Source organism: Neovison vison, chromosome 7 (assembly GCF_020171115.1).
Source record: "Neovison vison isolate M4711 chromosome 7, ASM_NN_V1, whole genome shotgun sequence".
Lineage (NCBI taxonomy): Eukaryota > Metazoa > Chordata > Mammalia > Carnivora > Mustelidae > Neogale > Neogale vison.
In genome coordinates, this window is record NC_058097.1 from 107,212,987 (window position 1) to 107,238,637 (window position 25,651).

Genomic DNA, 25,651 nt, shown 5'->3' on the forward strand with positions numbered 1-25,651 from the left:
GATGGGGAGCGGCAGAGTTGCGTGGAAGGTTTTTATTTTGGAAAAGCTGTGCAGAAAAACATTCAACCAAATGTTGCTGTGAAAAGAGAAACCCAAATCTTAAGCGTTAAAAAAAAAAATTTAGATCAACCAACTAGCTCAGAAGAGGGGAGGGGGCCAAGGCCGGGAGGAGTCCTAGCCGGTCAGGCCGACAGCTGGCCTCCAGCGGGTAAGGCCGTTTCCCTGAGCGCTTTGCAGAGGAAGACAGGGCATTCGCAGGGCTGGAGTGGCAGTGGCAGTGGCAGACCCCTGTTGTACTGCTGCAGACCTCCCCGCAGGCCCTGGGGAGCCGCGCCCAACCTCCTGGCCTTGCCAGGAGTGTCGTACCGATCCCTCAGGGTGGAGGGTGGGGGGCGATGGTGGAGGAGTCAGGGCTGTGTTCAAGGTTGGCTTCTGATCAGGGCTTAAGGAGGCAGCGGCTTTCAGGGTGAGTGTGCTGGGCCGAGGGCTAACTATCATACCAGTAGGTCCTAGGCTTCAGGTAGAGGCAGGAAAGGGAGGGATGCACAGGAAAAGATTGCTCTTTCTAGGTCCTGGGTCATTAAAAGGACAGGCATATACCCACGGGTTCTTCCCAGCCTTCACCCTGAGCCCTGTTCCCCTGTGACCCCGTGGACGTTTCTGCGGAGAGACTCCTCTGGTCATAGCAACCGCCGCCCCACCCATGCATGGATGAGGGTCCCTCTGACCCACATCACCGGCTTGCCCAGGAGAAATGAGGAGACAGGCCTGCCCCATGGGGGGGGCGCTGAGCCCTTGGTCAAGACCTTCTAACCGGAAGCTCCTGTCCAGTTGGAGGAAGATCCAGTGGCCATGGCCACACTGTTCACACGGCACGATTCCTCTGTCGCTGCACCTTAAGAAGGCCCTCGGCCTCCCTGAACGTAGTCAGAGGGTGCTCTCCAGCCTGTGGATTCCCGATGGGAGCATCAGGTCGCCTTCTCTCTGGGGCTCCCGGGACTTCAGAGCAGGCTTCCAAGCTTCCCCAGCTTTGGGAAGGAAGAGTCTGTCCCATATTGAGCCTGTTGGGACTTGGGTCAGCAAATCTGCTCCTCCTTCCCCTGCAGCAGGTCTGGGGCTAGGTGACGATGAGGGCAGTTCAGGGTACTCCTGTCCTGGGATAGGCCCCAGGCCCCTGGATCCAGCAGGTCTGGGGCAAGGAGATCAGAGGTGGTGGGAGGGCCCTCACTTTCTGTCTCCACTCCGTCTGGATCCTTGCTGTTGCAAAGTGGCACTGATTCTAGCTCTGTCCCCTCTTCCCTGGCTTTTTGGCTTCGCTGGGGCCAGTGGCAGGGTCCACTCCTGCAAACTCGGTGAGAGGCCACATTCCTCTGGCTCAGATAGATTTCCAGCATGTAGTACACGGTCCAGAAGATGGTAAAACTGCCTACCAGCACCAGAGTCTGGGGAAAAGTCAAGCACCCAAGTTAGGGATGGTTTCCCAAAGCCTGTGGCTTTTCTCAGCCCAGAACAATGAGCTCAGAAAATCTCACCTTCGGGACTGCCTCTCCCACCCCAAAGCCCTTGTCCCCACCCAAGGAGCTCCCTCTTAGAGCTAGTAGTCAAGTGGGGGCCCAGCCAGCTCCTTGCAACCCATCACTTCTCAAGTCACCTGGAGTACCCCAGCAAGGTTCAGACCCCCCAGGACACTCCTGCCCGCCCGCCTGCCTGGAGCTGGAGGCTGGGCCCTCGTACCTTGAGGGTGTTAGGGGTGATGGTGTAACCGTTTTCCTCGGGGATTTTCAGCCCAGGAGGGCAGGGCAGAGTGAAGCCGTCATGCAGGTATTTTCCACTCATGGCACTTTCTAATAGTCTGTGCAGAAGAAAAGAGAGGAGGATGCCCTCCTGAACTTGGTTCCCTGACCCCTGGCCTCACTGATTCTCTCACCGCACAGCTGGGGAGGGAGGAAGGCCCACAGCAAGAAGGGGTCCCAGGGCGGTGGAGCTCCCTGCATGGCTTCTCCTGGCCTCAGGAGCTGCCTCCTCCCGGCACCTGCGCCCGGCACCCACCTTTGCCTGTCCCTGATGTCCACTGGACTCCACACAGAGCCGTAAAGGGTCAGCTGCCACTGCCGGAGGACGCCAGCCTGGAGCGTCTCGTCTCCTAGAGCCGCAAGGGGGGCAGTCCGTGAGCCCAGCCCCCCCACTGGCTGTGCAAACAGCAGAGGCCCGCCCCCACCCCGGCCCCTGGGGGGACTTGGCCACACGGTCCACTGCCCAGGGGTTCTATCAAGGTGCTTCGCAGGGGCCCTCAGGGATGGAGAAAGTGAGGCTGAAATGTGTGGTTCTGAAGCAAAGAGGTTCTGCCTTTCTTTCCTTGACATTTTAGGGTTTCAGCTGGGATTTTGCTTGGGGGGAAAAATGTCCTTCTACTAAATTAAAGCAAGGTTTGAAAACGAGCAGTCTAGTGAATGCCTAACTTGGCAGGAAGCCAGGAGAGTTGGGTTCTGTTGCCACTCTCCTCACCAGAAGAGTGTATGACCTTGTGCCAGTCACTTCAGACCTTGGGTGGGCCTCAGTTAAAAAACAAAGGAAAAAAAAACAAAAACAAAAACAAAAACAAAACAAAAAAATGGTGAAAATTAGTCCTGCCCTTACCTGCCTACCAGGGCTGGTCGAAGGATGGTTATATGTGAAAGGACTTGAAATGTGGTTTCAACAAGGAATTTTTGTTGCTATCCTGAGGAAAAATGGATCAGTCACTTCTCCAAGGAACATGAGAGGTAGGATCAATGAACAGTCTCAGATCTCAGGGCCCATGTTCTAGATGGGGTGTATTTCTCGGCAGCTACCCTGTCGGTCCGATGGCAGTATTCTCCATGGGGCGGTTTCTGCAGGGACTCTGAGCTCCAGAGGGACCAGATGGTGGGGGACGCGGGGTGGGGGGCAGGCTTACCTACATCCCTGATCACAAGTCTGTAAATCCCCTTCGCTCTTTCCCCCCAGCACCGCACAGTGGAGAAGGTCCAATCATTGAAGCCATTTGGGTCTCTGGGGGGAAGAAAAGAGTAGAAAATCCAGAAGACGTGGGGCAGGGAACCGACCCTTTGCCACAAACATGATTTCTAACTGTAGGAGCCATCAGAACATAGCTGTTGTGGCCAGAGCTCCAGCTACTGGGGAGTGCGCCATGAGGGGTCCCCAAGTGCTGTCCCTTCCCCAGGGATCCCATGAGTTGAGGGACTTGTCAGCATGTGCTAGTGGGAAAAGCAGATGTGGAGAGAGCACAGGCCAGGGAGCTCGACAGATCTAGGCTTACTGTTACTTCCTGAGGCACTTACTAGCTCTGTGACTTGTTTCCTCATCTGTAAAAAGAGGGTAAAGTCTCCTCTGCATCATTCATGTAAGCATTAGAGGAAGTATTTCTCAAGTGCAGTGCTTAGCACGTTGTAAGTGACCTCTACGAAGCAGGTAGGAAATGGCATCCCGCCGCCACAGTCAGCCAGTGCCATGACAGCAGAGGACAGTGTCCGTGTCCGCTTTTTCTCTATCTTTTCCTTGCAAAGACCCTCATTGCCCAAAAAAACCCAGGTGCGGGCAGGCATACGTACGAGTCCATGCTGCGAGGCGCGCCGATAAGGGACATCATGCCGCTGGGGCAAAACAGTTTCAGTTCCAAGCTGCCACGGCGTGGGTGAGTGATGGAGACTGTCACTGCCACGTGCTCTAGAGTCTTCAGCCCCGACATCTCCAGGTCCGTCCTGCTGACTGTGGGAAGTCAGGCTGGGCAGCTGGGAAACCAGCCCCATCAACACTTACGCCCTCACTTCCTCCCAACACACATAAAGGCACATACTCACTGAACCCACATACAGATACCCAACGCAGCCCTAACCGAGACCCAGCGCAGGCGAGTGAATGGGATGTTGTGGCTGATTTCAAGGGGCTGAAAATCTCGTTTAGTGTCTCATTGGGAAGATCACATATTCAAGACACAACGTAAGAACCAAACAGGGCAGCTTCAACCATTCATTCATCCAAAGAAGAATTTACCGAGTACCTCCTACATTTCAGGCACTGTACTAGATGCTGGGGATAGAAAGGTAAGTTGGACATGATCTCTGCCTTCTACCTGCAAGGGGAGAACGAGACGGTGTGAGGAGTACATAACTGATGCTAAAAACAGAGAGGCTCTAGGCACGGGGCAGGGAGAGCCTCCGGAGAAGGGGATGAACACAGCCCGGTCGAGAGGGCTGTGGGCAGTCGTATGTTCCAGGAGGGGAGATGGCCCAAAGGCAGGGGAGAAATGAACGTGTTTCATACAGAAGGCAGTACAAATTTCTAAAAAACTAGTCAATGGAATACACTTGGAGGAAATGGTGCTGAATGAAAAAAAAGCCTGTCTCACAAGGATACGCAGCACGTGACTTCCGCTGCGTGATCCTCATGAATGACACAAGCGTGGAGCTGGCTGCCAGGTGAGTGGCTGCCAGGCATGAGGGATGGGGCCGAGGGCATGGGCACGGCCACCAACGAGTGACACAACGGAGTCTGGTGAGGCTGGGGTGGCCTGGGTCTTGGTGGTAGTGGTGGGTACCCAAGGCTCCAGGTGTGGCAAACCTGTGAGGGAGCCCCGCCCCCACCCTGACACACACACACTCGTACAAACAGGAGTGTGTGTCTGAGTACCCTTCATGGACCATAGCCATGTCCTTTTACTGGTTTTGCTACTGGGCTAGAATTGTTTCACGCCGGGAGAAGGGTGCATGAGACTCCCCTAAGCACTGCTTTGCAGTTCCCTGGGATTCCACAGTTATCTCAAAACAAAGTTTAAGAAAAATGCGAATGACTGCCATGGAAGAATTCCTCAGTTGGGGGATGGTGGAAAATTAGGGGGCAAGGAGACACCGTCCTTTCTAAAGCACTTCTTCCCACTGATCCGTTCCAACAGGTGAGGTGGAGACCAGCACCTCCACCTTCCAGGGGGGTGGACAGCTACACGGAAGGAAGACGGGAGGCAAGGCTCAACCCATGATACCACCTTCTGTCCTTCCAGGCCGTGTGTCCGCTGGCCTCCCGCTCAGCCCCACTCCAGTTTGCTCACAGAAATGCACCAACCGCCGTGATCCACTATCACACGGCACCCAGAGGGCTGCTGTCCCATGTCATCGTGACCTCACACTGTTTACCTCCCGACCTCAGCACCCACTTCCATGACCACACCCCAGGCCACATCATTATCCAGCACTGCCTCACTTCCAAACAGCTTAGAAACTCTCTTTGTGGGTTTCATCAGATAAGCAATGCACGTTAGCTGATGAACAATCAGAGGAGCCGCTGCGCAAAATGACAACAAAGAAGTTCCCACACTTCTTGATAACATGTTGGGAAATACTGATTTGGACCTCTCCCTGGGCATAGATGTGGGCACGTGTGAATGGTCTTTCATTCCACCTGGCAAGTCTTCCAAGCCAATGTCCCACCCACCTTCTCTGAGCACAAGGACATCTCCTCTCTCCGCTTTCCTCACTCCCTTCTTGATCTCTTCCTTCATCTCCTTGGGTGCTGCCCGGCTCCTCTCTTTTTTTTTTTTTAAGATTTTATTTACTTGACACACAGAGATCACAAGTAGGCAGAGAGGCAGGCAGAGAGAGAGAGAGGGAAGCAGGCTCCCCGCTGAGCAGAGAGCCTGATGCGGGGCTTGACCCCAGAACCCTGAGACCATGACCCGAGCCGAAGGCAGAGGCTTAACCCACTGAGCCACCCAGGTGCCCCCCCAGCTCCTCTCTAATAACAGCTCAGATCCCGCAGCTCAGCTCTCCATCACCCTCTTGTTTACTCTCGCAAGCTTCGTGGGTTTTCTTTTCCTTCCACAGCAACTGTCTGGCCAGAGTCCAACATCAGACCGGCCCCATTCGCCATCTTCTTGGCCTGATCTTCTTATGTCTTTGCTGCTACAGATGAAAGCCAAAAACAAATAAACCCTTTCTCAACCCTTCCCTCTCTTCTGCCCACCGCATGAAGAATGTGGGCTCTGGTGCCATCCAGCCTGGGTTCAAATCCCAGCTCAGCCTTGTCCTAGCTCTGAGGATCGGATTCATTTCCTTATCTGGAAAACTTGGAGAGTAATAGTACCTACTTCCTAGGGTTGACAGGAGGATTATATTAGTTCATACACATGAAGTACTTAGACGTATACTGAGTATTAAGACTATGTAAGTATCAGATATTACGTCTTTTCCTTTACTGGTAAACTTCTTGGAAAAGATGTCTACATTCTCTATCTCTCCTTCTTACCCTCCCGTTCATTCTTTTTTTTTTTTTTTCTTTTTAGGATTTTATTTATTTATTTGATAGACAGAGATCACGTAGGCAGAGAGGCAGGCAGAGAGAGAGGAAAGCAGGCTCCCCACCGAGCAGAGAGCCCGATGCGAGGCTCGATCCCAGGACTCCGGGATCATGACCCGAGCCGAAGGCAGAGGCTTTAACCCACTGAGCCATCCAGGCGCCTCCTTCCCGTTCATTCTTAACATTTTTTCCTGTCAAGACAGTATACATGGTTTTAAAAGTGAAAGAACAATTTCCTACCCCATTCCTCACCATCCTCCCGAGCCACTCTCCAGAAGCAAACACTTCTTATTGCTCTTGGTTGTTTTCTTCTGGGATCTACCTTCATGTTCCCAATAATAGGCATGTGTGACTATTTCATGGTTAAATCAGTTTTAGACATTATATATCGACTTTTAATTACAGCCCGTGAGGATTTGATACCACACCAACCTTCTTCCTACCCTGCCGTCGTCCCCTTTGTCGTCTCAAAATAATTATAGCACCATTTTTAGATAGATTAATATTTTTTCTCTTACTATGGCCTTATAAATCTTATGTGGGATTTAGCCAAGTAGTATAGAACGATTATATTTCATTTTCTGAACAATCTGCTGATGTCCCCTCTGCAGTTAGTAACTGTCCTGTGTTTACTCCATGTCCCCATCACTCATGCTTCCCAAACTGCACAAAAGAACCACATGGCCTCTCTGAATACTATTTCTTCAAATGAACAAACAGACTGGAAGCTCCCCCAGTGCCTCCATCTCGGGCTCCCTGGCTCCCGTTCCCATCCGCTGCCCTGCCGCTGGGTTGGGACCTTCCTCTCCTGCCTTGGGCTTCTGTCTCCTCTCTGCCTACACCCCCTTTCTCTCTACCCCATCCTCTCCTTCCCTTGGTTTATCCTTCCTTGTGGAATCACTGCCTCTCCACCAGTTTCAGGCAGTATGTGAAAGCATCTTTACTCTACCTTCTCATGTATCCCCATACCTATCCCGTACCCCAGGATAAGCAGTTTGGCTGAGTTTTAGCGACTAAAAACAACATCCTTAGGATTTGGAGGTTTTTTGTTTTTGTTTTTCTTCCCCCCAAATAGCCAGTGCTCCATATTGGCTTAGAGCCAGTCAGAAGCTCTAAGCATGGTGGAGTTTTGTACTGGTAGGCTTCCCTAACTAAAGTCAGCCAGCCTGGTCCCGGACTGGCTCATGGAGGAGAACTTTGTGTCTGTATCTCCAAGTCCTTCTGTGAGGGGTCCTTCCATTGCCCCAGAGAGGAACCACCAAGCTCCTGGCTGCCAGGGCCCTGGGATCTGGGCAGCTGGCTTAGAGGGGAGGGGCCCCGGCTCCCAGGACATTCCCTGTCTCTAGAAGAAGAAACCTCCCAACTCCTGGCGGAATAAGGAAGGGACATCATCTGGCTGCCAAGGATGGGAGAAGGTGCCCCAGCATCTACCTTTTTACGGATCCCTATTCTCCGCCTCATACCCGCCACTGTCTCCTGGAGCACATGGGATTTCTGAGTCCCCAGCCCGCTGGGACTCTGGGCCACGAAGGGGCTTATTTCGTAGTATCACCCTTGCAGACACTTGGTATGCAATTTTCTCAGCCCTGCTCACTACTCCATTTGTTTTTCATCTTCTAAAAATGTGAAGAAATCTCTCATTTGCTAAGGCCTCTCTCCCATTCTCTTTGTCCTTGTGCTTCTACCATTTGTATTCCTTTGTTCTTTTTTTGGTGAGGTTTTGGGAGAAAGTAGAAATAAAAGGACGTGACAATTTGCCATCTTTAACCAGAAATCTCCTGCCTCTACAAATTACTCAACCAGCTGAGATGGAGTGTTTGCCCCTGTGAGTACCTGGAAACGGTTCTCGAAGGCACCAGGGGCCTGTGCAGCAAACCCAGGGCCACCCCTTCCGTCCTTGTCTCCTTGCCCTCTCTCACTGAGACAGCCCTGAGTTCCCACAATATCATCCTCCTGACTTCCTCCTCCCCCGCCCCACACCAGCCCATCTCATCCCTCCTGTTCTCCTCCAGAAGGGTCTTTCCACGGACCACCACACTTTAACGCAGTCCCAGTGCGTTTGCCGGTTCCTCTTTTATCCTGTTATCCTTTGTCTGCCCACCTACCCTGGGGACCGCCTCCTCCAGACCTTTTCTTCCCTTTTGAACTTACTTCCTCACTGTTTTCCGGATATAACCTTTAGGTGTTGCCCGAAACCTCAAACACAGCAGAGCCAAATTCCAGGCCTTGGTCCTTCATACTGCCCAGCCCTTGCCCAGATCTGTTCTTGGGCCTGGGTTCTTCATCTCATTTGATGTCACTACTAATTAGACAGTTGCTCAAGCTCAAAAACTTGGAAATCTTTTTATATGTTAAAAAACATAAATGCACGTATATATTTATATATACGTTCATACATATACATTCTGACTACAGAAAATCCCAGATATATATAAAAAATAGAACAGGTGTTCTCAACATCTAACTCCAATATTTATCAATTTATAGCCAATCTTGTTCCATCAATAGTCCTCACTTCTCAGGGCGCCTGGGTGGCTCAGTGGATTAAAGCCTCTGCCTTCGGCTCCCATCATGATCCCAGAGTCCTGGGATTGAGCCCCACATCAGGCTCTCAGCTCAGCGGGGAGCCTGCTTTCTCCTCTCTCTCTCTCTGCCAACTTGTGATCTCTATCTGTCAAATAAATAAATAAAACTTAAAAAAAAAAAAAAAAGTAGTCCTCACTTCTCCTTCCCAGAGTCATGTGAAGGCAGAGACCGAGTATATAGTTTTGAAAGACAAGGGACTGGTCTCCTTCACCCTCCCCTACCAGCAACTCGTGACAACTTATCTCAAAGGCTCCCCACATACAGACCTCCAGGTCACATTCAACTTCCCGAGGCACACGCAGTTCTGTCTGGCCCTGCCCCAGCCATGCCACACAACTCGAGGCTCCTTGAAGTTCTGTGGACTCTACCCGTGTGGCCCCTGCTTCTAGATGGCCCTCTCCTCACCTCTTCCCCCAGCTTAGGTCGGTGTCTAGCTTCTCTAAGAGCCCTCCTGTTTTGCCTGGGTGGGGGTCATCTCTCTGACACTGTGTCATCTCTACAGCAGACAGGCTGCCTTCCCCCTCCCAGATTGTGAGGTCCTAAGGGCAGGAATCCTGTCTTATCTCTGAATCCCCAGAACTTAACGCAGTGCCTGGAACGAGGTGGGTCTCGCGTTAGCAGAATGAATGAGTGAATCGATTGAGAGACATTGCAGAGAAGTACAGAAAGACGGCCTTGCACGGGAATGGACAGGGCAAGACCTGGGGAGAAGCAAGGGGTCCGGAGTGGCTGACCACACCAGGCTTCAAGCATGCGACTCTACAGCAAGGCAAGGGCTCTAACGGAAAATGGGAGAAACCTGGAAAGTAAGCTGGCTTTTAGAGGGTGACAATGAAATCTGAAATGTTGTATTTGTGATGTGCTGTGTGATGATGGGACACCCAACACTGCATGGTGACGCAGGCAGAGGAAGCTACAGGGGGACACCGGTGGCATGGCTGGAGGAGAGCATTAACGTGGCAGACAAGGGGCTTACAAGGCATCAATGCCATGTTCCAGAATGTCACAGAACAGAATGGAATCCAAAAAGAGTCCCACAAGAGCCCGTCTGTGTTAGGGTATGTGTGGGGCCATGCCACATGCCCTTTCTACTGGTGTGGACAGACTCCGGTGGCTGTGCACGTGGGGACGCCGGAACCAAGTGAGTTACGGAGTTAAATGAAGGAACACTCAGAAGGGTGCTTGGCTTCCAAGAAGGATTCAAGTCCCAGCTGATGAGGACTGTCTGATTATTCTCATTTGGGAATAAGTCAAGGTCTTTCTCAACTCCCCCCCACCTTGGCCAGAAGGTCCCAGGGCTTCCTCCGCTCGTGATCTTGGGGGAGCTCTGACAATCTCTATCCCTCCCACCGGTAAGGGATCAGAGGACGAGATTTCGAGCTAAGAATCCTTCGTGGAAGTCACGAGAACTGCTGCATGGCGGAGGGAGAGACCCGAGGGAGGAGAGAGAGCCACAGAGGAGTATGAGGAGGCACTCACGGGCTGGGAGCGGTGACCGGGCCCACAAAGGACGTGAGGACCTCGGCAGCAGAGCTAAGAGAGGGCTCTGGAGAGAGGAGGTCATGGAGGCTGCACAGGAGGGAGGCTGCTGCCAGGGCCCCGTGAATAGGGTCACAGCGGCAGAAAGGTCGAGAAGGATGAACTCTGAACTAACCCCCGTGCCTGACCGGGAAAGGGGGCACTGTGAGCCATGGAACTGAGTCTTCAGTGGTAGAGACGGGGTGATAAAAGCGACCAGTGGCTGGGGCGCCTGGGTGGCTCAGTGGGTTAAAGCCTCTGCCTTCGGCTCAGGTTATGATCCCAGGGTCCTGGGATGGAGCCTCACATCAGGCTTTCTGCTTGGCTGGGAGCCTGCTTCCCTTCCTCTCTCTCTGCCTGTCTCTCTGCCTACTTGTGATCTCTGTCTGACAAATAAATAAATAAAATTTTTGGGGAAAAAAAAAAAGTGATCAGTGGCTTTAGTTCATTCACTTTTAAGGGTTCCAGGTTAAAGGCCGACAGGGACTTCCATTTGTTTCCCCATAGGTGACCCCAGGATGTGTGAAGGCAGGAGAAGAGTCAGTGCAGAGGGAGAGGGTGGGCGGGACAGGGGAGGCACAGAGAGGCAGCAGGACTCCTGCCTCCACGGAGGCCTCACCTGTTACACTCAGGCTTCAAGTAGGGTAACAGGGTACCACAAGGGGCTTCAGGAAATTCCCTGAAGACGTGCAGACGCTCTCGTGTGTTAGACATTCCTCCCCAACCCCGCTGCCCCTCCTGCCCTCTGGTAGTGATTTCAGACCCGGAGGCAGCTCTACGGGAACCAAGGGGCCCGGGTCCCGCTTCCCCCACATCCTCTGTCTGGCTCCATCACTGCACTGCCCAGCATGGCGGCACACGCGGTTATTTATGTGAAGTTAAATATAATACAATTAAAACTTAGCTCCTCTCTCACACTAGCCACATCTTAAGTGTTGAATAGCCTTCGCACAGCCAGTGGGTAGAGAGCACTTCCATCACTGTGGAAAGTTCTGTGGGACACCACCGTTCTACAGTGTTAGCAGTACCGCACCTCCTCTCCTCTCTCGGTGACCTTCAGCTCCCTCCCTCTTAGAAACAGCTGACTTTGAACCCTCGGACACCGATTCCCCCCGGTCTGGGGGAAAAGACCAAGCTTGGTCATAGGGGCGTATCTGTGGACTGTCTAGTCGCTCTAAACCATATTAACTACAGTCCCTTCAACCTCCCAAGTGCGCCCACAGGCTTGTACTTTCTGTCCTGTCTGCTGGAGGGTAAATGGAGCCACAAGAGAGAAGACACCTTCGCTGAACTCAGAAATTCACAGCTGTCCTGCCTGCTGCCCCCCACGCTAGCAGAACTCTGGGTCTACACCTCCCTTTGCTTCATCCTCTCTGTGCACTAGCCCATTTCCCACTCTCCTCGGTCCAGGACAACGTGTCTTTGCTTTTATGCTTCCTAGTGACAAAGAAGCGGTTGCCGGGGAGGTTTGTCACCCGTGCTGGGGCAAGGTCCCCTGGTCAGCGGGAAGCAGAGGATGACGAGGCTGGAAAGGCCCCCAACCCTCTTCTAAGTTAACTCCCATTTGGCACGTGTGACTCTGCATTACTTTGTTAGTTAAAGGACAGTGGGGGAATGCTGGGTGAGAGGTCCCGGTTAAAAGGTTCACTATCTCCAAGACTCATCAGTGCAAAGCCTAGGGGTTCTGACTGAACTGCATTCCCAGGAATGTTCCTGGACTTCTCTGCCTTGGTGGATGCCCTTTCCAAGACAGCATTCCTTTTACGGAAAACACAATGAACCAGGCCCGTGGATTTCCTTCCACGTGGAGGGAATGGGCAAGTGACAGACACGGTTAGGGAGAGAGACAACAGAACGCTTCTCGGGGAAACCTCCACCGGAGGGAAGCTGCCCTGCCCCTCCCTTCTGGGCTCCCTTCTTTGGCCATTCCTCCTCTTATTCTTGCTCTGGTTTGATCACTCTCTAGGATCAAACCAGGGTAAGTGAGGATGGAGTTCTAATTTGGGCCCAAAACATGGCATGCTTCAGTCTTCACAAAAATTAGCAAATAACTCTGACTGGCAAAATTCTTTAAGGGGAAAAATAAATCCCCCTCGGAGCTGGGAGTACGGAAACTCTCACTCGGGATCTCAGGGGAATCTGCTGCCGGGCACGAGCATCCCCATCCCGCTGCCCTCTTGTCCGGGAAGGGGTTCAACCGCAGCACTTCACACAACCCCAGGGAGCCTGGGTGTGACGGAGGCGGGGACATAGGACAGACAACCGCTCCTGGGGGAGACTTCGGCATCCTCCAGTCCCGCCCCAAACACCCCACCAGGCTTCTGTATCACAGAAGCCGGAGAGTCAAAGGAAGAGATTCATTTTCTTCATCCAAAGGCCACTGGGCTGAAGGGGTCTGCCTGGCCAGTCCCCAGCCTGGAAGTCGGAGCAGCATCTTTCAAGTCCTGCCTCCGAGGCTCAAGTCCCAGGGCCACTCCTCCCCCTCCGTCCCGCCCTTCTAACCGGTTGCTCAGCAGCTCCTTCCACTACTAGTAACTCAGGAGAAAGGTCTTATTTAAGCAGCCAGGGGGCCAGCCAAGTCAGAAGCGGCAACATGTCCTAAAATGGTCAAAGAAAACTCCACAGGTCTGCCTGGAGCTCAGCTCCTAAAGGAAGGGGGCAGAGTTGGGCAGGGCCGATGAGCTGGACTTCCCCGGCACCCCGCCCCAAACCTCAGGCCCGAGATTAACCCCCTTTCTGCTGACTACTTACCATTCCACAGGACCTCCAGTGAGTGGGGGGACAGCGGGATAGCCTTGTTCTCTTTTAACACAGGGCTGACATAGGAAGCTAAGTAAGGGACAGAGGTCCAGATCTAGTAAAGGAAAGGGGTGGTGGTGAATGAGCGAGACGGGCCACGCACACTCATCCACTCGATTCTCGGGGCCCAGCTCGTCTCTCTCCTGTCCTCATCACCTCCTTTCGCTCCCGAGGCTCCTGCCGACACCCGGGAGCGCACCCTACGGCACCGAAACATGGAACCAGAGCGAGTGGCTGCATCCAGGGTGCGAGAGGAGGCCCAGCGCACCCTGGGAGCCCCAAGCTACATTCGCTAACAGTTCGGGAACTTCTGTGAGCGTGTTGAGCCTGCTTCTCCGTTTGAAAAATGGGTGTCAGATGGCATGAGGGTAAACGAAACGAAGAACATTTATTAAGTGCCTACGACGTGCCAGGCAAGGTTTTAGGCACTTGCCCCCCCCACCCCCCCATCCTGCCAGGCAGGGGTCCCCGCGCTGCCAACACCCATTCACCTTAGCTGCATTGACGAGTCTCCAGGCATTGAGTAGGCCGAATCCGTGCTGGTGGCTGTGGCTGAAGCCAGCCTCGTTGGTGATCCAGTCGGCACGGCGATCCTCGTACTGCAAGAACAGAGGTGCCGCTTAGTCTCTGGGGTTTCGCAGGTACGCCTGACTCTCCAACAAGTCAGTTCAACACAGCTGAAACTCCATGTATAACTTCTAACTGCCCAAACCTTAACTACGAATAGCCTCCTGCAGACCAGGAGCTTTACGGAGAACGGAAGCAGTTGGTGAACACAAATTTTGTACGTCACATCGATAATGTATTGTATTCCTACAGTAGAGTCAGCTAGAGAAAAGGGAGTGTTATCAAGAAAATCTTGAGGAAAAGAAAATACATTGACAGCAGGTCCATGCATCCAGACCCATGTTGTTCAAGGGACAACTACAAGGTCAACAACGTAACTCGGGTTTCCTTGCTGCCCCTGTTGGCTGACCTGGGCCAGACTCCCACTCGGGGCAGAGGGGAATGGGTTCCCCAAGGAGAGCTGGAACAAAAGGTCCAAGCCCCATGATGTCACCACCCTCCCGGCTTGTTCCTGGAGAGGGAGTCAGGAGTCACAGGCCTGGGAGGAAGGGAGCCCAGCGAGCTGCTCGGCAGGTGAAATGGCTCAGGCAGAGCTGGTACGAACGAGTTCAGGCCTGAGATCTTGACGGGCCACTCGCGCCTGTTCTACACACCGGCAACTCTGGAAAGCATCTGGCCCCTCGCGTTTGGGCGAGTCTGAAGCCGCCTTCCCCCTGCACGTGCACGGAAGCAGAAGCGTGGGGAAGGCGGCTGAGTCTCACCTGCGTGGCTGTGAAGACAATGATGTGTTGGACATCCCGCCACGTGAGGCACGGCCGCACCTGCAACATCAGCGCTATCATGCCCGCCGCGAGGGGGGCCGCGGCCGAGGTCCCCGTGTGGCCCTCGGTGCAGCCTGTGCCCTTCTGAAGGTCCCAGTCAGTGGTCACCTGGGGAGTGGATGGGGGGAGGATGGGGTTAGACACAGAGTGCGCAGGTGCTATGCGGGGGTGGGGGGTGGCGGTGGAGGGGTGGGCGCTCAGAGTAAGCCTCTCAGGTGGGCCCTTCCCTTGTGAGAACCGAACCTCTGACCAGAGGGAGGCCCACTAGCGGGTTGGCACAAAGGAGATCCTTAACCCTTCAAGGCCCTGCAGGACAAGCTCTGGAGAACTGAGAAAAGATGAGTAAAGACTAAAGAGCTACTTTGGAGGGTCTGGCTGCAGGCAGAAAGGAGAGAGCACTGTGGGAGATGCCTTATGTGCAGAGGACAGCCTTCCTGATTCCTGCTCTTCTAATAACAGCTTCCCAAATTCCCCACCCCGACCCTCCGGGCCCTGCGACCATGCTAGACGGAGGAAGTGGCTGGGGGAGCTCCTGGGCCCCAGCTGGAGCTGGGACAACAGTGACGGCACCATTCAAGGAAATCCAACTTGGCAGCTCGGCGACAAGGGCTGGAGTGACATCAGTGGGAACAAAGGGAGTGTGTTCCCAGGGAGAGGGAACTGAGTCCTTGCCCACCCTGTGAGTTCAGGGCGGGCTTCATGTCTACACGGCCTGCCGGCCCTGGCCCAAACTGCCTCACTGCTCTGGGCCTGGGGCCTCAGTGTGGTTCCCGTGAGCCCCCCTTCTCTACCTGTGGTTCTGAGGTGGAGGTGAGGAAGGGGAGTTACCTCACGGAGAGAGATGGCATCAAGCTCTTCTTTTCATGCTCTAATCAACCCTGGAGCCATAAAGGGTTTGCCTAAATCTGCCCCACGCTGTGGCTCTTTGGATCTAGGCCATGGTGCCAATGTTAAGACTAGAGAATTTTTTCCTTCCAGGCTTCTCTCTGGGTCAGATACCAGGGTGCTAACTTCTGCCAAGAACTGCCCTTTCTCCATTGTACTCACTGCTTCCCTCCCAGCTGTTACAGCAGCTGCCAAGAGATGTAATTTTCACTCAGACACCGTGTGCTCCCAGAAGAAAAAGGAAAAAGCCCTCCAAGTTGGAGCCTCAACGAGACTGGGAAGGCTGGTCTGTGCCAGGGAGCAGATTGGTTTTTTTCCTGTTAAGGAAACAGCGTCACGGGATAGTCTCAGGGGTAGCTGTGAGGGCCGTGAACATGCCTAGGGCGGCAGGAGCCCCAGGCAGCCCTGGGAAAGTCCAGGGGAGCACCCCAGGCGCCCAGCGGGGGAATAGCACAGGCTGCTCACCCTGCCCCCAAGGAGACCGCTGGTCACTGAGCAAGAACTGGCAGCGGGGTTTCCAAGGCAAGGACATTCCAAAGCTGGGACCTTGGCTACACAAACTCCTCACTTCTGGGCCAGCGACAGTTCAGGTGGAGGCGGGGGTGGGAGTAGGAAGGGGAGGGGAGTTAGAACAGCTAGGCACTGCAGAGCAAGTCTCAACGATGCTAGGGAGGCCTCGGCGAGTGGGCTCCCTAGTTTCTGCCAGGGCACCAAGAGCACAGTTTGCTCCTGCTTTCTTTCTTTCTCCCCAGCCTGGCCTTTGGGGAGCAGGGGGCCCTCTGAATCCGACGCCTGCCTGCTGGGCAAAGCCTCTCTGATGTGTTTCCTTTAGCCCACTCCCTTTTCCCTTCTCCCTGGGCGGGGGCAAGAGGCAGAGGGCCACAGGCACAGGGCCTTGGAACCGTGCGTTGGCCAGAAGTCACTTATTGGCAAAACAGAACTTCAGTTTTGGAGAAGGAATGTGACCTAGCAGGAAGACAAAGTGGCCCCAGAGAGACGTCTGTCCCCAGGCTTCTGGAGGAGGAGGACACCCCCAGGCTCTAGCCCAGCTCTTCCCTGGAGCTCTGGGGTCCCAGTCCAGAGACCTGGCCTGAACACGCTGGGATGGAGCTAAGCCAGCAGGTGTGGGCCACAGAGCCTGAATTCTTTAAAAGGTTCCCCAGCGTGACAAGCTCCACTCCCCTGCTCTGATCCCTTGCTGGACGTGGTTCCAATTCTAGCTCCAAGGAAAGAAGTGTTTCTTGGGTTGACAGACATTTCCCAGACTCCTCTTCCCGCCCATCCCGTGAAAACAACCACTAGCTTTACTCCTGAGGAGGAACATGACCAGAACTCATAGTATTTACGTAAGGGCTGAAGAGTAATGGAATGAAAATTCTTTCCTAACCCCACAGGAATTAGCCAAAGCCCAAATTCCACCAAAAGAAGACATTTCAAAAGAGTTCTTTAATCAGGGTGATGCATACTAGTCTCTATAAAAATACATATATTCATAAGTTAAAATGCTGTAGGTAAAAACCACGTACAGGTTTGTTCAGGGTCCTAGTTCCGATTTCCCAACAGTGGCATGCCCCGATGAGACCCCGATCTGCTGGGAAGAGGAACTGGAGGGGCGGGGCGGGGCAGGGCGGGGGAGCAGCGACCCTGAGAAATACAGTTGTGCTGCTTGAGGGGTGTCCTGTGGGACAGTGACGGGGAGTGCAGGGCACAGGAGGCACTCACAATGCTTCGGAGCATCTTGTCCCCACCACTGAAGGTGACCGCCAGCATGGAGGCACACTCCTCGGCATAGAAAGGCATCCGTCCCTCCTCGTCCACAGCGCCTGGGGGCAGAGCAGGGGAGACATGCGCCAGGGGCCTGATGGTATCAGTTATCGTCTGGGAGGCTGTCCTGTGTTTAAAAAATGATCTCTGCCCCCCAAGTGCCTCAGAGGGTGCATACACTTCACCTGAACAGGTAACCTCAAACGGCAGAGGGGATTCTGGGCCCTGGTACCATTCTTTCAGTAGGCCCCACGGTAAAACTGAGGGTGTTCCCCTTGATTACTACTCATCTGTTCACACATTCTCCACGTTTATTCACTCATTAATGATCTACTGCAGATCCCGCAGTGGGAGAGGCATCGGGGCCACATGGAAAAGGCCACGGTCTCGAGCTCAAGGAGCCAAAAGTCAGAGAGGAAGTAAAGTAAGTAAATGCAACCGGGGCAGCAGATGCTGTGGTGGGGGGGCACAGGGACAGGCATTTCATTCAGGCTCGTAGGGGTAAGGGAAGGCTTCAGGCAGGAGCCAAGTGGCGCATGGGAAGGGAGGCTGGAGCAGAGGCCTAACCAGATGACGGGCTGAAAGTGTTCCTGGGGTATGGTGACATCTAAGGAAGTCCTGAGATCCCCAGAAGCAGGGCTAGTCCCCCCTAACTATATGGCTCTGAAGACAAGATCATGCTCACACAGACAGACACCATGGAAGCCAGGGCACCCCGCAAATCCACAGCCCCTTCCCCCCGCGAGGGACACCCTCCCCCAAATATGGAAGCCCTCTACCGCCGAGGGATACACACCCCAAAACACACCCCCCCTTCCCACTGAGTCCCACACACACCAAAATAGAGTCCCCTCCCCGTGGAGCGACACACCAAGCACTCATGCACACACAACCGCCAGGCCACTACCTATGGTGACGGTGTAGATGGAGTTGGCGTAGCCGTCGTAGTTGCAGTTGTCATTGTGCTGACCGCCATTGCCGCTGGCCACCACAAAGATGCTCCCGAAGCCCCTGCGGCCAGCAATCACCCCGTGTTGCAAGGCAGCCTGAGGAGGACAACGGTCATGGGTCAGCTGAGGAGCTCAGAGAAAGACCTCTACCTTCCATACCAACCCTCTCCCCCACTTCCAGAAAGAAAAGGGGAAAAAGCCCAAAGGCATTGGGCCAATGTGGAGAGAGATTTAAAGATGGAAAACAAGAAAGGGAGGGAGCTGGGAGTTGAGCAAGTGTCTGATGAGAGTCTGCTGCTTATCAGATCCGTGGGGCCAGGGATGCGGGGGCAAGCACAGCATCACAGGGAAATGACTCAAGGCACCATCCGCTTCTCTAAGAACTGATGTTAACTGTGCTGCCCCACCTCCAGGTTAGAAGGAGTCCCCCCACAGGGGGTGGTGGGTCTGGATGCTGTGAGTCTGGCCCCACAGATGGGGTAGGCTGGGAAAGTGAGCGACTTAACCTGAACGAAGAGGGTATCCCAGGTCTCGCAATCTTCACACAGTTCAGTTACCTTTCCAAGCTGGTGGGGGCCATCCACTGTCTTCCCATCATCATCTGGTCCCCAGCTGTTGAGAAATACCCAGAGGGAAGAGCCAGAGCCCCACTGTGGTGGCCCACCCAGGCTTCCCAGTCCCAAGTGGCCATGCCCTGCCTGGGCTCTTCCTGTCCTCCCAAGGGTTCCAGTCCAGGCCCCCCACGATTAAAGGACACAGGGTTCAAAGATCCAGCCTTCACTCCAAAGTGGAAAATGGAAGTACGTGACAAGGCTCTTTTTTTTCCCTTAGAAACTTTCCCCCTCTAGGACCGCTTTCACCTGCCCCTGAAAATCCTTTCTTGGGTCCCAGGGAGCAGGAGACAACACATATTGGTAGAGAGGGACTGGAGGACACCCCATCGTCTGATCTAGGGATCTCAGACAAGGCTCGATGGCAGAGTACCCACAAAGGACCTACATTGTCTGTGTGAGTTCCTGGGTGAGAAGGAAGCTCTCTCTTCCTTCCCATAGAGGACATAGGGAAATGTCCTCTATGGATGACCTCATGCATTTAAGGGGGTGCTGGCCGGGGGAAGAGCCGGCCATCGGTGCTGTGAGGGCAGCGCAAATTCGGTTTCCCCTTTCTCAGGAGCCCAGGCCCCGCCCGCTCCCCACCCATCGCCAAAACCCAAAGCTGCAGGTGCACAGACGCCTGCAGGGTGGCGGGAACTGGCACTGGGTGTTCTGCCCGGCTGTGGTGGGAAAGGAGCCCTTCAGATGTCATGAAACAGGTAAACACGGGGCAGACCCTTCTTGTGTGGGCCCCTGATGATGGCGTGGCGTGGGGCTTGCGACGGAGAACCCAGGGTGGTGGGTTTGGAGACGCGGGTGGCAGACTTCCGGCCTGAAGGCGGCGAGAGGACCCCAGCAGGCACCTGCTGCTCCGCTGTGGGGGCTGCGCATCCCCGCCCAGCCATACCTGCAGCTGTAGATGTCGTTGATCTGGTAGTGGGTGTTGAATGCCACGGCCTCCATGCTGTCCGTGAGGGGCCCGTCCAGGACCCGGATACCTGGGCGGTGAAGGCCGCGTCAGCTCCCTGACCACGTGGGTCCCCGATGGGGAGCTGGTGGTGGTGAGCCACACGGGGAGGCTTCCTTTCCCTGCTGAGCGCTCTTTTTTAAACCATGTGTATGTACCAAAATGGGCTTTTTTGTTTGTTTGTTTAACTAATGCTGAATCTTGGATTCTAAAGATCATCGGGGCTGGTGGGATGAGGCCTGGGCTAGAATGTAGGCAGTCAAGGTTCCCTTATTTGCATCCTTAATCCTGTAGGCCTGGGTGCAGTGCTTGACACATACAGTGTGTCTAATAAATGGTACTTATGACCATTACTGCTCCACGGATGCCTACTTTTACCCTCTAAAATGGGGTGGGTCACATCCTGGTGGTCAGGCAGCCATGGAGCTTTGGGAGGGGACTGGGGTCAGGAAGTTTCTGGCTCACTCAGTAGCTCCTTTATGGAGAAGGCTGCTGCCCTCTGCTGGAGAATAAGGGGAATACAGCCAATCCGTTGTCTGCAGGTTCCAAGCACTTAGGAGCAGTAGGGGAGGGTTTCCCTATTCAGGCTCTTCCGGTTCCCCCTTGATGTACGTTCCCTCTTGATGTAGGAAGACTAAGAGAAAGAGCCTTAGAACAAGCTCCAGTAGGGGCCAGGGCTGCTCAGCTCTCCTGAGAGGAGGGAGTGCAGACAGCAACCTTCAGAAGGGCTGGGAGATGGGAGGGGAGTCTCCACAGACAGACAGGATGAAGGAAGAGAGGCAACTAAAAGGGTACTTGGGAAGTTATGGAAATACAAGTATAATCTAGATAAGGAAAAGGAGTTATAGTTACAGTGAGCTGGTCATCTGACGGGACATAACCACGATCAGAGAAAGGGGGCAAGTGAGTGAGTGGTTGGGGCTAGAGGCCTCCGTCCCACTTCAAGACCATTCCCACTTTGATATGTTTATATAATAGGGTTTGCGGCTAACAGCATGTTTGAAACACCACTGCACTCACAAACATCAATGACCTGGTACGTCCTACAGCTCTATCTATCATAAACTTATCCTTTGCCTGATTCCATGTGCGTTGATCAACACGCTCAGCCCCTGGGAGAGGAGCAGGCGGGGAGTGAAGCCCACCGAGGCTAGAGCGGAAGGTACCTGCTATGCGGCTCCCGTAGGCCACTCCGACGGCACAGAAGCTGTTGTTGGGCACGGCCGCAATCTCTCCCGCACACCTCGTGCCATGGTGGTTGCCGTTCTCCGCGTCCGGGTGTGGCATTGGGTCAGGGTCGTTGGAGTTGAGGTCATAGCTGCCCTCAGGGCTCTGAAACATTGGAGGGGACATGTGGTCATTCACAAGTTTTAATGGGTTGGGTCCTGGCACTCAGGGGGAGAGGAGACCTGGGGGAACTGGGGACTTTGGGGCTCCCAGCCAGCGCAAGAGGCGCATCCCTCTCTCTCAGGCTGCAGAGGTGAGAACAGGACAAATGGGGCAAAACTGAGAAGTGCCCCAGGTCTCAGCAAACCTCTCTCTTGTCCGTTACAGAAACGGGCCCAGGAGGCAGCCCTGCGGCTTGGGAAGCCCAGGATAAGAGATTTAGAGCTACCTAAAGAGCAGGCTTTGGAGGAGGAAGGTGCTCAGAACTCTGGGGAGAGGCAAGTTGCCTCCAGAGGCCACTCCTTACTCCCCAGGGCAGGGAGCAGCAGCCGGAACCAGGAAGTGCCACGCCAAGTTCTCTCCCTGGGTCTTAACTGCCAGACCGGAGTGCTGGCTGCGGGAGTGGGGAGGATGAAGAACACCATCCCACCTCCCAGGCCCTTCTGTGTGGCCCGGGGACCCCTAAGAAAGGGGGCCAGGCTGAGGCAGTAACAAGGAGATAAGATGTGGGCGTCGGAGGGGGTGTCCCAGGGCCACTCACGTAGTTGGGTGCGATGTCCTGGATGGTATGTTCCACTCCATCGTCCACCACCACCACAGTCACCCCTCGCCCCGTGACATTGCGTTCCCATACACCTGTCACGTTGATGTCCCTGCCAGGGCTCCGCCTGTTATTCTGTGGGAAACATAGGCTCAGGAACAATTCCAGAGCCTTGGGAGCCTAGTGACACACGACATAGCTCACAGACAGATGAGTCAGAGCTCACAGTCCTTTTTCCTTCCCTCCCGGCCACCACCAAAGAGCTGCACGGCGGTTGTGGACTGAGAGGTCTGGGTGGGGACAGGGGGACAAGGGAGGGCTTTGCCACGGGCTCACTCTCCAGGAAGGCCTGGCATCCTTCACCGGTGCTAAAAGTGAAATGGTGGCAAGGACAAGCGTTGGGGGATACGATTCAGCCATATAACGTATATCCTATGAACACTACAAAACATAACGTGGTACCAAGTGTTTACAAGGCATCAGGCACACACGTATTAATTCACTTCTCCCCATCAGAACTCCACCAGGTACACACTGTTAAAATCTCCACGTAAGTGGTGGAGCTGGATCTGAGCCCGGGCAGCCTCACCCCAGCACCCACACCCCAACTTCTGGCTCTCCAGAAGCCAGCACAGGGAAGGAGGAGCCCGAGGGCAAAACCCGCCACCGAAGCCAACAGAAATGAAACTTGTTTTCAGGCAAAGGACAGGGGCAACGGGAGAGTAATAGGGTCAAAGGCCCTCTAAAGAACAGAGCACCCCAACTTCTCCGCCTGAGGGCTGCAGGCGGCAGGGCCGGGCTCACCAGGTGCCACTGCTGCGGGTACTTGGGGTCGTTGAAGTGGACGCTGCGCTTGGCCCGCTTGAGCAGCCTCTGCTCCGAGTGCCAGCGCACAGCCTCGTGCCCGGCTAACACAGCCTCCGCCTGCTGCCGCACAGCCTCCGCCGGCTGCCCCTGCTGCTGCCCCGCCGGCTGGATGAGGAGGTAGTACCCCCGCAGCTCCCCGATGCGCCCAGCATTCAGCAGCCCTGCTGCTCGGGCCAAAGCATCTGCCTGCTGCTCCAGAGTCTCTTCCGGACCGCCGCCTTCCAGGCTGTCCAGATGCACAGCCCAGCTTAGCCCCCCTGGACCCTGGGCTCCGGGCCTATCCATCCCTGCCAGGCCCATGACCCAGGGAACCAGTAAGAAGAGCCCGGCCAACTCCAGCCAGAGGCAGATGGGTAGGCCCAGGGGGGCATCCAAGTGTGGCACTTTCCGCCTCCCCTTCGGCATCAGAGCAGCAGGCTGCAGACAAACAGAAAGGACATCAGGGACCCCTGCGGGGAATCTGTAGGAGACCAAGCCATCCCTGTAGGTCGCCTACAACCAGCCTACAACCCCCCAATCCACTCCGTTTACATTTGTAAACACTGGATCCTCTCTTTTCATAAACATTTATTCCAGAGCAACGGGCGGGGTGTGGGGTATGGGCAGGTACAACCCCAGCAGATACCCGCAAGGTGGCAGGATAGCAATGGCTTCTCTCCAGATAATCAGGGAGGACGTCCAACTGCTAAGAGGCACCACGGTGCTCTTTGCCACTGCGACTCTGAAAAGGGCTTAAAAGTCGTATCGCTCCCGTAGGTGACTGGCAAAATCATGACTGTTCTTCCTCCCTTATTTCGAGGGGACATAAATCTTCCCCCCAGCTGACATCTCAGTCCAGTTCTCCTCAGGGCTGACTCCCCACGCGGGTGCCCCAGTCCTACCTGGGCTCTGTGTGAGGTTGAGCTCCTGGTCTGGCTAACCACCTCACACTCATTTTGTGCAAATGGAAACCAGGCATCACTGTCACTGTGGAGTGGCGGTTCTGAGCACAGACTGCAGACCTGTGGGCCCCAAGCAAAGAAGAAATAGTGTCATTCCAAATTCAGTGGAGCCAGCAGAGGCTAGCCATGACCTGTGACCAAGGGAAGTGGCCAGGGATCAAATGTCATTTCTAGGGATCTCAAGTGGGTTGCAGACTAGCACAGAAACCGTACTTCTCTTCCTAAGCATCATGCCACCCTCTTTTCTTTGTTCCCCAGAGGTCCAGAAGAGGGCTTGAACTGTTGCCAAGACACCCTGCTAGAGAAGCAGATAGTACTATTTCCTAGAAGACGAGGTGGTAGCTAACGTCCTGATTTCTGTATCTCTGATGGATGCCAGGGGCAGTAAGAGGAGGTAGGAAGCAGAGGAAATGGTGAAAACCCGAGGATGCACACAAAACTGAACAGGCCTAAAAAGCATGTGGGCAAGCAGGAAAGGAGAAATGATCGGACAGTTGGAAAATAGCACTAAACATGGCCATCCTTCAGCACAAGCTCAGCTAGGTGGCCTGTAAGTGAGGGCTTACGCTCTAAACTTGGGATTGCCCCCCATGGTTTGATTTCAGAAAGGCTACATTTAGAACCAGGGGGCAGTGGTGGGGCCAGGGACAGGTGAGGAGGGCAGCAGAACCTGTGTGTACCTATTGGCGACTGGGTTCCTTTGGAGTCACCTGCTCTGTGCTGGTGGCACCCCGAGGCGGGGCTTCCTATCCCCATGCCCCCAAAGGGATCCAACTCAAAACGTGACAGAAAAATAGGTATTTTACTGAAATCTCTTTGGAAAGGGAGAAGAGAACTTAGGCCACCTGACTTTTCCCTCCAAAAAGCTGCATTCTGTGTCTTCTTCGCATTCCCAGGCGCATTCCCGCTCACATTCCTCCCGGCCCTCCAGCAGCCTCCACTGTCCCAACATACTCAGATACCTTCCCCAGACCGTACTAAGTAAAACAACATCTCGCCAAGCAGCCAGATAGTGCCCCCACCTAGGCAGGCCCCTCCAAGTCCCCTAGATCCCATACATTTCCGGAAGAGAAGAGAACCCCGACCACCACTTCCTCCTCTCTCTTGGCAGAGCAGGACCGTCTCCCACTCCCACCCCAGGTTTCTGGGAAAGGAACCTTAAATAGTCCCTGAAAGCAGATCGCAACCTCACCCAACTTCTTTTGCGTCTCTTCACAGCTCTCAGGTGCCAAGGGAAAAAAGAAAGAATATGGGCAGCCCTGAGTCCTGGAAAGAGACTGTCCCAAGAGACTGACCTCCTCGCAGCCTCTCCACCCGGTTCCTAGAAACCAGGTGGAGTCCCGGGTCAGTTTCATTGATTTCCTTCTCTCCGGCCCCGACTGGCCTGTGCACTTTGACCCTCCCCTCAGAGGGACCCCTACTACCCTGGGATCCGCGACCCCGGTGTCCCGTCTCCCGGGGCTCCCCCACGCCGGGGCTGAGGGCGCCCTCGATGCGGCCCCCTGGTCTTCAGGGGCCGGTGCCCCCCGGCTCTGGACCACTCGGACTTCCCCTGCCCCGCCCCCACCGAGTTCCCAACTCACCGGCCCGGCCGCAGCTGCTGCCGCCGCCTCCCTGCGGAAACTCGCGGCTTCCCGGGAGCCCGGGGAGCCAGTGACAGTAGCATCACTTCCGCCCGGCGGCGCAGCCAATCAGCGGCGGGACCCGGCCCGGCCCAGGGGCCCGGAGCAACCCGCGCTAGGGGGCCTCCCTCTCCGGGCATCCTCCGCCGGGAGAGGAGCGTGCGGGCGTGCTGGGCTCCGCTCGCCTGGCTCCACCGCCCCGCGCTGTCGGGGTGTCTTCAGCGGGGGCCCTGTCCGGAGGGACAGTCTTGCCCTTCATAGCGTCCTCTGGAAAGGGCGTCTCGGTTGCGACCTTTTAAAAACACCTCGTTCCTCTTTTCTCTCTGATCGCCATGGCCCCGACTCTCCCTGGGACCTTCCCAGAGGAGCTCCTCCCTCCGCCGGGTCTCCTTCCTTCTCGCCGTCGCCTCTCTCTCCCTCCCCACGTCCCCGGGAAGGTCCACTTGTACGTTAGGGGGCTACCACGGAGTCCGCGGCTCCTCCGCGGTGCCGGCTCTGGCCGCCAGAGGGCGCCGTC

General features: G+C 54.9%; 1 protein-coding gene across 1 annotated transcript; it reads right to left on the minus strand.

Moving 5' to 3' along the window:
* Window positions 1-17: 17 nt before the first annotated feature.
* On the minus strand, window positions 18-25,152 carry PCSK7 (proprotein convertase subtilisin/kexin type 7). The gene is made up of 17 exons (XM_044257909.1): window positions 25,096-25,152; window positions 23,453-23,572; window positions 22,509-22,988; window positions 21,705-21,839; window positions 20,944-21,109; window positions 19,718-19,808; window positions 18,775-18,829; window positions 18,175-18,313; window positions 17,226-17,326; window positions 14,559-14,726; window positions 13,722-13,829; window positions 13,183-13,285; window positions 3,591-3,747; window positions 2,936-3,030; window positions 2,050-2,143; window positions 1,735-1,852; window positions 18-1,442 (listed from the first exon to the last, which is right to left on the minus strand). Exons 3-17 carry the CDS (start codon window positions 22,974-22,976, stop codon window positions 1,077-1,079), a joined length of 2,364 nt encoding a protein of 787 aa, XP_044113844.1. The 5' UTR covers window positions 22,977-22,988; window positions 23,453-23,572; window positions 25,096-25,152; the 3' UTR covers window positions 18-1,076.
* Window positions 25,153-25,651: the final 499 nt, after the last annotated feature.